The sequence below is a fragment of the Mastacembelus armatus genome, chromosome 14 (genome assembly GCF_900324485.2).
Source record: "Mastacembelus armatus chromosome 14, fMasArm1.2, whole genome shotgun sequence".
Taxonomy (NCBI): Eukaryota; Metazoa; Chordata; class Actinopteri; order Synbranchiformes; family Mastacembelidae; genus Mastacembelus; species Mastacembelus armatus.
The window spans coordinates 9,044,565-9,058,170 of NC_046646.1; the positions used below are offsets into that span (position 1 = coordinate 9,044,565).

The window sequence follows — 13,606 nt, forward strand, 5'->3', positions numbered from 1 at the left end:
CAGGACTCTGGGTCAGCGGTCGAGATTCTCACGAACCTTTCTGCAGGCTTTGAATCTGCCTAAGCACAGTGTTTATTGCTCAGGAAACTTTATTTAATATTCAACCCCCCTGTCACCAAAGATTTGGTACCTTTTAGTATATTTTAAATTCTGTTTCTCTGTGTATTCTCAGATGTATTTAAAAATTTTCAGTAAAGCAATCTTTTAATTCAGTAAGTACTTTAAAGGACTGTTAATAACTGCAGTCTTGCATTGATGGTAGTACTGCATGACTGTATGAGGCATACCAAATGCTGGAAGGCCCATTAAATGTGTACATAACAAATTTAAATTCACTAAATGAAAATCACCTCTTGCTGGTAAAAAGTAAACATCACAAATCACCTTGCAATGGTAAAACAGCTTCGTTCCAGCTGCTATTACAGAGATTAACCTAATGTGGCCATTTTGCATATAAACTTCATGTCATGTTATGTTATGTTTGCGAATGTTTGTCAACTTGCTGCAAAACACATTTACCTAGGGGTACAAATAAAGAAACCTCAACCTGCTGTTATTATTCTCTAGCTTTAAAAAAACGGAAAGAAAAAGAAAAAACTAGTTTTTCTTGGGATACAATGTTCATTTATTTAGAGGTTAGATTTTTAATCACTACAAAGAGCATGCTTTGTTTAATACTTTTAATAGCAAGATGCCACTTCAGTGGTGCTTCACAGTATCTGTATTAAACTCTGCTCCACATTGTCTATTGCTGTTGCAGTTTTTAGCTTATTGAAACTATGTTACTGTATCAACAAAACACTCGTTTTCAATATATACATTAAATGTTCACGTGCAAATAGGAGCTGCCCCACTTTCTACTGCTAGCTGTGGGACTATATTGCATGGCGGAAGAATATTGTAATTTTAATTAATTAAAAGAAATCGCCCTGCTCCTTTTGAAATGATTCTGTTTTTTCAGGCGAAGATTCATCATTACTAATTAAGAATGGCATTGACTGGAGACTGTATCGTTGTTGTTGTTATTATTATTGTTGTTTTGTTTTGTCAGTGCTTTGCGTCCACTTATATTTCGAAGAGAAATAAGCCACTTTCACCTCCAGTGGCTTATTGCTTAATTAAATGACAAATCGGAGGATTGGTCTGCAGATTGCCTGAATTGACGTCAATTGGATTGGTTAGGTGACAGAGCCAGGCTCCGCCCCCTGTGGGCCAAGGTAGAGCATGCTGAGAGAGGGAGGAGGGAGCAGGGGGCTGAGCTGATCCCACGTGTGACGCTTTCATTCCCGGCTCAGTAATATTCTCGTAGCGGGGCTTTGCATATCTCCTGCCGTATCTGTGTGTGTCTGTCACTGTTACTGTAGTCCCAGCCTATAGTTTGGAATAGATATGGAAGGAGACGGGAGTCAAGCCACATCCGGAAGCCTAAATGATTCACAACATGACCCGGGGTAAGAATCTTTCTAAATGTAACGCTAAGGTACGATTTTTTTTCATGTTACAACATCTTGGAGAGGACTTCGACTGCCGTGCTGGATTCGTCCCCACAGTACGCACTTAAACCGTGCACGGGTCTGTTTCCAGATGCAGTTTTAAAGACCTCAGCTTTGTAGCAAGAGTGGCCTCCCCCTTCCATGGAGATAGACTATAAATACTAAGCGCGAATGTGTTTTCATAGTCTTCCTTTATCCTTTAAGGTCGCTTTTAGAAGTAGTTAGTCGTCAAAATGGCCGAACTGACATCTGGACTCACTTCTGTTGTGTTTTCCCCTTACAGTAAAATGTTTATCGGTGGCCTCAGCTGGCAAACCTCACCAGGTGAGACTGTTATTCTCTTTTACACCGTATCCGGTATTTCTTGTTGTTTTGTCGCTGTGACTGAGTGCTCGTTGTGGCTGCTGGCGGTGTATGTGCGAATGTGCACTGTGCAGTAGTGTACTGTATGGGATATCTCACTAGTGTGTGCGCACGATGTTATTTTTGATCTCCGTCCATCTGAAGTCCTCTATTCGACCCCTATGCGCATCGCGGGGTGTTTTTTTTTTTTTTTTTTTTTGAAATACAGTGACAACAGCATGCCCATCTGTTTCTATCAAATGACCCGACATATTTTCTCTATTCACAGACAGCCTTAGAGACTATTTTAGTAAATTCGGAGAAATAAGAGAATGTATGGTGATGAGAGACCCCACGACAAAACGCTCAAGGTAAACGCAGGGCTTTTCTACTTTTCCTTTCGAGTGCATGTCATGGTATCGCTTACTTTGTCCGTGTTTAGTGTTAATCCAGCGAGTGTGTTTCTGTGTCTGCGCGCGCATGTGGTCGTGTGTTCGTGTGCGCGCGCCTGTGTGTGGTTTCACAGCGAGCCAGATAAGCTTAAATGCTCACTGCTGTAAAGCTGCGGCCGAATGCAATTTGACATTGACTTTGTGACTGCACCACACAATGTTGCTGTAGTGTCGTCTCATATTGTAACAAAGCAAATAATGATCAGCAGTGTCATCAGTCTCTGGTTCAGATCCGCTACAGGACGTCCATAATCTGGATTATAAATACATTACAAAGACATATTGTGACAATAATAAGGTCATACAGATATGATGCATATTTGTTGTGTGGTTTATTGTGGAAAGCCACAATTATTTGTGATCACCTGAAGAAATAATATGTGTTTTGTAATTTTAGGCTTTGTATGGATGCATTTTTAACATTGTTGTTGTTTTTGTCTTTGTGTTTTTGTTTTGCAGAGGATTTGGGTTTGTTACGTTTACAGATGCTGCCAGTGTAGATAAAGTCTTAGCTCAACAACACCATGAATTAGACTCAAAGACGGTGAGTTCATTTTATTTACGTTTCAGTGTTTATTTCTTGTTTTGTGTTGGCACTGTTGTACACATGCAAACCCTCAGTCACGGCCTAATTGTGTGACTTTTCACCACCTAAGGCCCTGTGGGGAAACACCTCTGAGGTTAACCGGCTGTGTGGATCAAGGTCATGCACAAGGGCTAAATGTGCAATGGTCCCTTCAACACATGAGCCTAGCAATAAAACACAACTCCAGGCTGAATATTATATGTGTGCACTTTCACTTTTCTGGATGAATGGGGCTGACACGCCCCCTTCTTCACTGCAGCCACATGTGCCGATGTGCATATCTCATGTCCCACTCAAGGGCGTGCTGTCTAGTTCTGCTGCCTCACTACAGTTTGACCTAGCCGATATCACACTGTATCATGCCCAGTGTGAAAAGTATGTTAAAAAAGAAAATGTCGTGAAAATTGTGATCCTCATATCAAATACGGTTTTGCATTTGTGACAGAATTTTTTGAAGCTCAGTAATCTACTTCTTATACAAAAATGTCATTAGTAACTGGTTATTGTAATATAAATTATTATATAAATGCTCATTCATGCACATACATCCAGACACTCATTTGTAAAAGAAAAAAAAACAAACAAAAAAAACTGTGTTGTACCTTACTTTCCCTTTGAAATTTGTCAGTAAATGAATAATTAAACATACTAGTCATTTTGAGAGATGTCTGTGGTGATGGATTAGATAGGGTTCAGTGGAAGTTATATTTGTCTGGGATTTCTCCTCAGTAGGTGGTAATATCCAAATATACCAGCATAGTTTTTGAAATGGAATAGTGCTTATTGAGAAATGTGTTTCTAGACTTTGAAAGATTGGAAACAAACAATAGGTTGTACTTAAGGTGGCAGTATATAATAAGGATACCCTGAAATCTCCAAATCCGTAAAGGATATGGCGAGTAATGTGAACTGGAGATTTGTTGTTCCTATTCTTGAGCTGAAGTGTGATTGGCACAGAGCTGAGAAAACTTGACATTTGTTGGGCATTGGGTTTTACATTATATTCTTTTCAGTTCTTTCAGCTCCAAAGTTTGTAGTAATGTGGCTGCCCTTTTTGTTTGTTAGGGAGCTCTGAGCTTTCTGGCCAGCTTTCAAACCAGCTCATTGATGGAGGCTTTACTTCTCCAAAGGGGCTTATGGGTTTAGTATTTGTACTCATCCAAAAATGAGTCATGTACCATTGTAAAAAGTACACACATATCCTTACAAATAATTGATAGCACTAAGTCATAATACATTATGGGCCTTTTAAACATGATAGTGGACATATGGTTGGAAGGTAATTAGCTTCTTTATTGTGTTATGGCACCAGGGGTGATTGGAAGATACTGTGGTTCTTCAATTTTCAATCAGTAAATATGGAGAAAAGACAAGGTTGGTTTGAATTATCCAGTTAGTAGGGCTAATGGCATTATAAACCTTCAACTATCTATACAGGGGGATGCATAGAAGTAGGTATAGGGGGCTGCTTGAAAGGGGTAATGATATAAACATACTTTGCTGCAGAATCTAGAGAGGAGTTTGATAACTTCAGACTTGACATTTTGAATGAACAACTCTGTGACAGCTTGACAGCATATATACTTACAGCAAAGGTCGGGGTGGGGGGTACGTGTGAAGGCAGGGTTGCACATAAAAATATACTCGCACCTGGGAGTTGGTCTGTTCATCTTCAGTCTTTCACTGATGCCTGACAAATGGAACAGTTGTTGGTTAAATGCCTTGCCCAACGGCACTTTGCGAGTTGCAACAGCAGAAGCGTTGTGCATTTTTAATTACTTTAAGATATTCATTGGATTTAACTTGATGACCTCCTGCTCATATCACAGTCTCAAACTGCTAGTTCTATGTTAATGCTTACATATTGATTGCAAAATAACTTTCTCACCCATAAGCAAAAGGTTGTTGAGTTACCAAACATTTGCCTGCAGCATATATGCAATGCCATGTTAAAATATTTGTTGCATACTGTATAAAAAAAGTATGCAGAATTAGTAGTGTAAAAAGACCTTTTTCCTGATTGTGGGCCATTTCTTTTTATGTCCACACGAAAAGATAATGGTAGAGAATGAGCAGATATGTATACAAACAATGCTATTATATCACACTGGTCATATTTAAATGATAGCCTACAATAAGGGCAACACAAATAGGTCAAATTCTTCAGACACTGTTCAGATTTGACAGTACCTCACCCTGAGAACTTAATGGTGACATGTTAAGGTCTGACATCCAATCCAACACCTCTGAATTGTGGCCTTATATTGCACAGGCACAACAGAGTTCTTTAAACTTGTTACACATCCATCCTAACATAACTGGCAGGTCTTTTGAGGTTTCTTGTGAAATGTTCTTTTTTTTTTTTTTATCACTTTTGTCATTAACTCTGTTAGGTATTTTTTCCAACCTAAAAATCAATCATTTTTTTTTTCTGGTGGATTTGCATTTAAATTTTTTCATCTTATACCCTTAGGCCACCAGGTAGCCCCTAATAAATCTTTTTTAATGACCATTTACATAATCATCGTGGACATGGACTTTTACACTGTCTGTGTTTAAAAAGACATGGAGCCAAATTATATTTGTGTTTCTCTTCTAAATAACTTTTTGTGTGTGTTTCCAAGGCCATATAATTTCTCTCCACAACCCCTAAACTGAAATACATTCATGATACTGATAGCCCTGAAATAATAGAGATATTTGGTGGCTTTGGCAAAACAAAATACACAGTGAAGCCATGTTTTTTTTTTTTTTTTTTTTTTTTTGCTGGATGTTGCATTAATCAGATGGAAGTGTTGACAGTATAATTGACATACCATCATGTTGACTCAAATATATGCAGAAATTGATATTTCCTAGCAGCTTATGTGCTGTTGTTTTTCCGTCAGCTTTTAGTTGAAGATTACTAACCTAAGGCAGCTGTCCGTGTTGCCTTCCTAACTGTTAGTCACTGGGATGTAGCTGATGTGCTGTTGTATATCTTAACGTTCACACTATCAAGATTGCACGGCATTAGGATCTATCATATCTCTTACAAAGTTGCTGAGCCGTCTTGGAAATAAAAGACTGGTTGAGCAAATTTGGATGGTTCTTGATGTGCTTGCAGATGTTGGTTTGATACAAGCCTCCTACTTTTGCGGTGCTTAGATGATGAAGCCTTACCAGTGTTTCTGTCCCTAGTAACCTTGAAAGGAGTGAGTGGCTGGAGGAGCCGTGACTGTGAACAAGTTGACTCATACAGCTTTATGTGTATTTGTACTGGGAAAGTAGAACATCATAGGCAATTTACATTTTTTTCCTCTATTTTTTTGTGTTTCTCATTATATTTTACAGATACACAAATCCTGGATGTGTGAATAAAATTAGTCTTGATTCTCACAAGCAGGCACAATTTCAGATACAGATGTATTTATTAATATAGATATTGCACTGATAGTTCCATAAGATTTCAGTGCGGATCACCATTTTGGCAAAACATTTTTTTAACTGTGTGCTCTGCTTCTGGTCCGGTTTCGAAAACACTCTAGGATGAATGTGAATGAGACATATGCACGGCCTGGGGCTTCAAAACACACATGCTGGTAATTCAGAACATATTTACCATTTTTCATGATGCTTTGTTCAGTTTAGAAATATGCAACTCATAGCATCTGTTCTGGAAGATTTTTTGAGGCAGGCTGCTATGAACAGAGGAGATCCTAGTACATGATTTTGCATATGAGAAGTAACAGCTGAGAGCTTTATCAGGCAGCAGCTTAATCCCAGTTTGGCACTTTCTATTTTTTGATGCAAAGTATATCTAAAAAAATATTAAAATAATTTTCGATCAAATATTTATCAAGGCTAGGTGGAGCTAGCAAATATTACCTTTGAAAGCAGTGTGATACTATTTATCATAGTTTAATAGATTCAGTCTTAAAACATTATGACTTGTAAAACCTACTAGTGTTTTTTGCAAGATAAACATATTCTGTGTGATGCTGGGGGTAATTCCAGCCATCATTGAATGACCCCATGTCAACTTCGTTGGCAGGTTAGGTGCGTCAGGAAACAAACCAAGAGAAAAAGAGAAGAAAAGGCCTGGGCAAACAGCTGTTCTGGACAGATCTAAAGCCTATTCAACAGATACGTTTTGGACTTTAAGTCAATCCAGTAATCTAAACTCTTGCTCTTGTTTAAGCATAGCAGGTGCTCTGTCTTTTGCAGTTAATTTTGGTGTTATCAGTTATCGCTGAATCTGTCTCTTGTCAGTACATACAGACCATCAGATGTTTGTCGTGGCAGTAATGTAATATCAATTAATCTGGATCATACTTATAAGGGTGTTTAATATTTTTGAGGAAAAAGAATAGCTCACCAATTTCCTTGCTGAGTGTGACATTGCTAAAATTCTCATTATTGATTTGAGGAGCATAACAAACTTTCTTTTTTTTTTTTTTTTTTTTTTGATGTGTTATTTCATAGCAGGAATCGGTGAGGATTGACAGCACAGATATGAAACCTTTATGTTGTAATTTCTTGTCTTTTCTGTTGGTATCACACGTGCACTCCTGTGGACCCGCTCACATGCTTAAATTGGGGGAAGCTGCAAGCTTTGATAAGGCATTTCCTTTTAGCTTAAACACCACATCATCATGCTAGTATAGATATGTCTTAAGAGAGAGGAGGAGAGTTTACCCAGGAGCAGCATTAATATATGAAATCCTTTTGTAAGATGTGAACTTAAGATATATGCTGTTTCCCTGCCCTGATCTCCCACAGTCGCATGCAGAAGCAGCCCCCTGAGACTCTGTAGTAAAAGCTTGTGAAGATAAAAGATCATGGGTAGAGGTTGAGGGGGAGATTCCTCTTGGTCTGTTCTCATTTATTATTTTGACATATCAGGTTGTATGATGTCTTTAGGAAATCCACTTTTGTTCTCTGTGAGATGATGTTGCATCATATAACAAAAACGTAATCTGAAAAAGACTTAGGGTGGTGTAAAGAAGCTATAAGGAGAGCAAATACTAAAAGGTGCTCCATTTAGATAGGCCAGTTTTGTTTTGCTGTGTGCGATACTTTTCCTGTAGGGCATCTCTAACATGTCACTAACCATGCGTTTGTGTACTTCATGACCTGAAATGTGTAAACTTGTTTGGATGCTTACAATTTATCTGAGGCGCACACACACTGCAAAAAACAATTTTCCATAATCGCTGAGCCCTTTGATAATGATATCACATTAGAGAATGCCAGACAGACGTACATAACAGGTACTGCTACTGTTAGATGACTACAGTAATTTAATCAATGGAAAAAAAAAACACCTCATGCATCTTACAGACAGTTGTAGATAACAGGTGCTGGTAATAATCATATCCTAATCTAACCACTAAGAACATTTTTCTTTTCTCATAAAGAGCACACTGACATAGAAATTGGGCCTGGCACAAGGGAAAAGTTATGATTTTGTTGTTTTGTTATGTAGTTGCACATATAACCTGAATTCCCTATAGGTGATATGATCGAATGTATGGTTCTGTTTGATCAGCTGCCAAACCCCTACATATCCAATTTATTCTAATGTTAGAGCAATCACATGTTCATGTTTGAGAGACTTAACAGGAGTGTTTAGATTTTTTTTTTGACTTAAATATAACAATTAACAAAAGAGCAGCCAATTCATTTTATATTTATCAAGAGTAATTATCCCAGCTTACCATCAGTTAAAGTCCTTTTCTCAATCACATCATGATATTTTGTTTATATCCTCCAGTCGTAGCTGTCTTTGGACCATTCAGGTGTGTGAAAATTGGATTTCTTTTACTTCGCAACATGTAGAATCATTTCTTATAAGAAAGGTAACAACAGACCTCGTCACATAATAAATTGTGTATGTTGTTATACATCATTCAATCAATCCTTAATAAATGTTACCGTCTCAATGACCTTTACCCTTCCACAGAATGAAAACAGTAAAAGAAAAGGATAAATTCCAGGTGCTTAATAGTGCAGCTATCCCCCCTGAACAGGTGATCTGACAACCAATAAAATGTAATATTAAGAGGTGGAGCACATTCAGAATCAGAGCAGATTGTTCATTCAGCTCCAAGTCATTTTTCTGAATAGCTAGTTTGTATGCACTGCTTGTGATGTTTTCATGATAAAGACATTTCCTAGAGGGAGATTAATAAAGTCCTTTAACTGCTTTCTACACCACAGTTACGTGACTTCAGTTTATGACGTTATGGGAATTATTTTCTGCTGAAGTATTTTCATGTGCTATTTGGTACAGGTTTCCTAAAACTGCCTTCTCTACCTCTACACCAGCTTGTGATTTGTCCTCAGAATTCATTTTAACCAGTCACAGAGAATAAGCCTAAACTTGTTGCATTCATCTGCTGTAGGTGAGAGAGTGCAAAAATTAAAGCAGTAGCAGAGCAGGAACAGGCCAGTATCTTCTTCCTTAAACATACTAAGAAAAGTACTTTGTCAAAAACAAAATGGACCAAAATGTAAAAGATAAATTACTAATAGGTGTTTAAAAAAAATAGGGTGAAGATTTTGAAAGTATTTATCACATACTGGATGTGGAATTACTGACACAAGTGTACTACCCAGGTCCAGTTGACTGATCTCAAACCTGAAGGTATGTGTGTTACATAACAAAAATGTCTCAGGAAGGAAGTATCAGGTGAAACTGAGACAGCATAATCTCTGGTTCTCTGGTATGGGTTGCCAGCGCAAAGGGTAATGCATATTTTACGCCCTAAGTCTGAAGCTACTTTCAACATAGAAAATAAATGCACATGAATATGTAAACCAATATGAAACAATAGCTACATCCTCCCTTCCTCCTAAATTAAATTTCTCAAAGGAGTCATTCATCATAAGTTGTGACCTAAAAAGGTGCTGCTACAGCATTTCTCTGAAGGATTGGTTACTGAGTCCTCATTGCCTAATTTGGTTGCATCGCTCAGAGTGTGATTTTAAATAAGTGCTATCATAGCCTCATTTTAACTCAATTCTGTGAATTTAATTCTCTCTGATAATTCTAATATTGTAAACTGACAGAAAACTATATGACCTCCACTGTGGCACCATGTTAAACTGGTCTCTAGTGCATGTGGAAATAGGAATCTTCATAGTGAACAGAAATTCACAACAGGGCAGAAAAACAATTAGCTTCTGTTGTGTGATGAAATGAGGTTTGATATGTTTTGTATAGACTTAAAAAGTAAGATACATTACCAAGTATAGGATTTTGGTATTCACAGCATAATGTGTTGTCTTTGCTCAAATAGGGTGCACAAAATAATTGAGTTTGAATTGGTTATGCCTCGGGCTAAGTGCTAAAACAAATCTTTAAATGAAATTCATTACAAGCAGGGTTGCCATACCCAGGTGTTATTGAATTCATTTCTCATTTTGACCTGATTTAGAAAGATAACAGTAATAACTGAGACTGACAGAAAAGATGACAATGACATTGCACATCATGGTTTCCCTTCAAACACATTAAAACGTAGTCAGTCTCACTGGCTTAATTGATCTGTGCAGATGGTGTCTTTTCTCTTCTTGTGTTTCTTAATTCATTTTCTTTCTGTTGTTTTACTCAGGTAAAAGTGATATGTTTTTCTCTAATAGATCCATCTGAGCTGACAGTAACTTTTAAAAAATGTACAGAATTGTAAATATTTCAGTATAACATGGTATATAGTATAAAATATGGAACAAATGAATGGTGTTCTTTGTAAATGAGTAATGCATTACAAAAGAGGAAATTTTAACCAATTCCTTTTTTTTTTTTTTTTTTTGGATATTCTCTTTTTCCAAGTCAAAGGTATCCACACAAGAATAGTTTAGGATGACATTACTGTTTAAGGTAGTTCTTCTTCATTGTGCTATTCAAGTGCAAGGTCGATGAGACCCACCACCGCATACCTTCATACCAGTGAAATTAACGAGGAAAATGAAGCTAATGAGTTAACAAGCACAAGATGGAGAAACAGGCTGATCTGATGCATCCTCTTGGTTATTTGGCAATATCTAGAGGCATCACTGGCCTCAGACTCTCATTTTCTCCCTGTCATATTCAATCAGCGATTCTGGCCTAAAATAAAAGTGAGTCTCCGCTGCAACCATGACCAGCAGAACGACCTGCAGGCTGGCCTCCTCAAGTTTTTGTGTGTGCGTGTGTGTGTGCATGTGTGTGTGTGTGTGTGTGTGTGTGTGTGTGTGTGTGTGTGTTTGTGTGAAAGAGAGAGATAGTACTAGTTGTTTTTTAATATATATGAGTTGGCAGAATCGGCAGATAGCAACAATAATTTGGTCTGGAGACATACACAGTAATTACCAGTAATTAATATGTGGTTTCTTAAAGTGCATTGCCCAGTGCAATCAGTGTTGTGCCTAGAATGTGTCTTTGAGCTCCATCAATTGTAGATAATTTGCTCCAGTAAGTAATGAGGTCAGTGATATTGGCCAGCTCTCTTCAAATCCTAATAACACATTTTGTAATGTCATTAGAAAGAGATTCTTAAAATGAATGCTGTTTTGTTTTTAACCTAAAGGACTTTCCAGCAACAATCCTGGCAAACTTATTTAACTTTGAATCAAACCAATTATTGGGCCAAATCTTTGCACCAGTAAAACGAATAAGGAGACGGCTAATAGGCCAACAGTAACTATGAATGATTGGCTGCTTTAGAGGGGGAATTAATATAGTAACTATTAGGGTTCTGATATTGCATAGTACATTGAATGGTATTTTGCAAATCAAGTGGTCTGTGTGAGCATAGGAATGAACGTGATATTTAAAATTTTCGACTTAGGAACATTTAGGCACTATTTGTTTAGTCTGAATTGCTATGATTATGTGGGTATTAAGATATCAAGCACTACCCATAACTGTGACCCCCTTTCCCTCTAGGTAGACTGTGGGGCAGAGGGTCAAAAAACACATCAGAATTGACTAAAGTCATGACTGATGTAGCAGACCCACTGTTACACAAATTCCTCCTTTTAAGTTCTGATTACCACTTTGTTGGGTCATTCATGTGCACTTAATAGGCAGTTGCAATAATTTTGACAGCTCTTAAATACGGCTTTAGATTTTGAAAATGCTTCTCAAATTCAGAAGCAGACTGTCTGTATTGCCAGGGGCTGATTATGCAGCTTTTGTAAATCTTAATGGCTCGGATAAATTATTATCAGTGTGAGTTAGTATCAAAATGTAATACATTAAATTATGAATATGTATTACTGCCATTAAAATACTAGTATTTATACTTGACCAGAAGGGATTTAAAATGGGACCATGTGATTGTGAAACCAAGAGTTTTAGAAATATTTTCAACACCTGTTCATTGCTTTTCACCCTTAAAATATCAAAGCTTTCCCTTTAATAACAATTTTGCTATTCTTCTCTCATTCTCAGATTGATCCTAAGGTTGCCTTTCCCCGTCGCGCCCAGCCTAAGGTAAGAATAAATTGGTCACTAACCCTGCTCAAAGAAAATGATTATGTCTCATGTCACTAGCTTACCTAATTTTGTGTGCTCACACAGCAGATACAAAGAGGCTGTGGTTGTCTGTTTATTGTAGAGAAATGCCTAGTCTGGCTCTGTTGTTCTCACCTTGTCTATGCTGTTTCACGAAAGCAATTAAAGTTGGACATATTCCACTTAAAGGAAATTTTCGGCATGATTGAGGTTATGTTGTTGTTTTTTTTTCTTGCATTGTCTCACTGTTTTATATCTATTCATTTTTAGTTCTTTTATCATGCTTATATACTTGCATTTCATCCTTCACCATAGTTGTTTTAAATGGCAAGTGTTTTGAAATGCACTTTGTTTTTATTACAATATATGTCCAATGCAGAATAGGATTCCAGCATGCAGCTTTACTGTCAGTTTGATATTCAATGGTACAGGTGATGAAACCATTTTATTCTGGGAACTTGTCTGTTGGCTTGATTAGGATGTGATTGACAGCAGTCTGATATGTCAGCTATCAAGATCAAGTCTGTCTGTCTTCTGTTGAAACATTTCTGAAGTTGCACATTAATGTGAAATGGCAGTTTTTTTAAAATGTGAATAGCTGGATGTTAGCATGACTGAATAGGCAAGAAATGATTGGTGACTTTTCATTGACAGTGATGATTCCATTTACTGGCTCAATTATATGTCAATTGAGTTGTTTTCTCTAGCATTTGGAGTGGGGAAAAATGAAATAAGTGATTTAGAAATATCTTGAATTCTGGTCCATGCATGCAGAAATGATCACAATTAGCAATGAAACAATAGATGATTTTAAAAATAAGCCAAACTCCCACATAGGAACTGTCATATGAGCGCCGCACAATACGTATTATCTTTTCCTTTCTTGATTACTGGTCTTGAGCTGTTCTATTGATAATTAAATATTCAGTGTGTGCAGATGGTGCTGTGGCATAGTCAAGGGCTTTGTTGACATGCCCTCTCACACTAACCCCCAGCATTTAAAGTGCAGGCTATAGCACAGTACAGTGTTGCGCCTTTCAACATTGCTATCAGGGCTTTTTCCACCTACACCAGGTGGAAATCGATAATAGATTTTCTCCTTCCCACCAGATCAGAGAGAGGCATTGTTAAATAGTTGTTCAGGTTTCAAATGAGGAATTGGTAGTGCAGGCTTTCAAAGCAAGAGTATGACTTAAGGATATTGGCATATGGCTGAGAAACTACCAGGGTTTTGCCACCGTTTTTTACATGC

General features: G+C 37.5%; 1 protein-coding gene across 12 annotated transcripts in view; it reads left to right on the forward strand.

Moving 5' to 3' along the window:
- The first annotated feature begins 1,241 nt into the window (after positions 1-1,241).
- LOC113143332 (RNA-binding protein Musashi homolog 2-like) overlaps positions 1,242-13,606 on the forward strand; it is a 208,585-nt gene continuing 196,220 nt past the window's right edge. For 6 of the 12 annotated variants that reach the window (XM_026328892.2, XM_026328891.2, XM_026328897.2 and 3 more), the window contains exons 1-5: positions 1,243-1,451; positions 1,777-1,817; positions 2,125-2,206; positions 2,747-2,831; positions 12,292-12,333. In XM_026328892.2, the coding sequence (XP_026184677.1) occupies positions 1,390-1,451; positions 1,777-1,817; positions 2,125-2,206; positions 2,747-2,831; positions 12,292-12,333 (312 nt within the window). In that variant the 5' untranslated portion in view covers positions 1,243-1,389. Of the gene's footprint in view, positions 1,452-1,776; positions 1,818-2,124; positions 2,207-2,746; positions 2,832-12,291; positions 12,334-13,606 lie in introns of all 12 variants that reach the window. The other 6 variants (XM_026328889.2, XM_026328893.2, XM_026328894.2 and 3 more) reach the window with 2 other exon arrangements.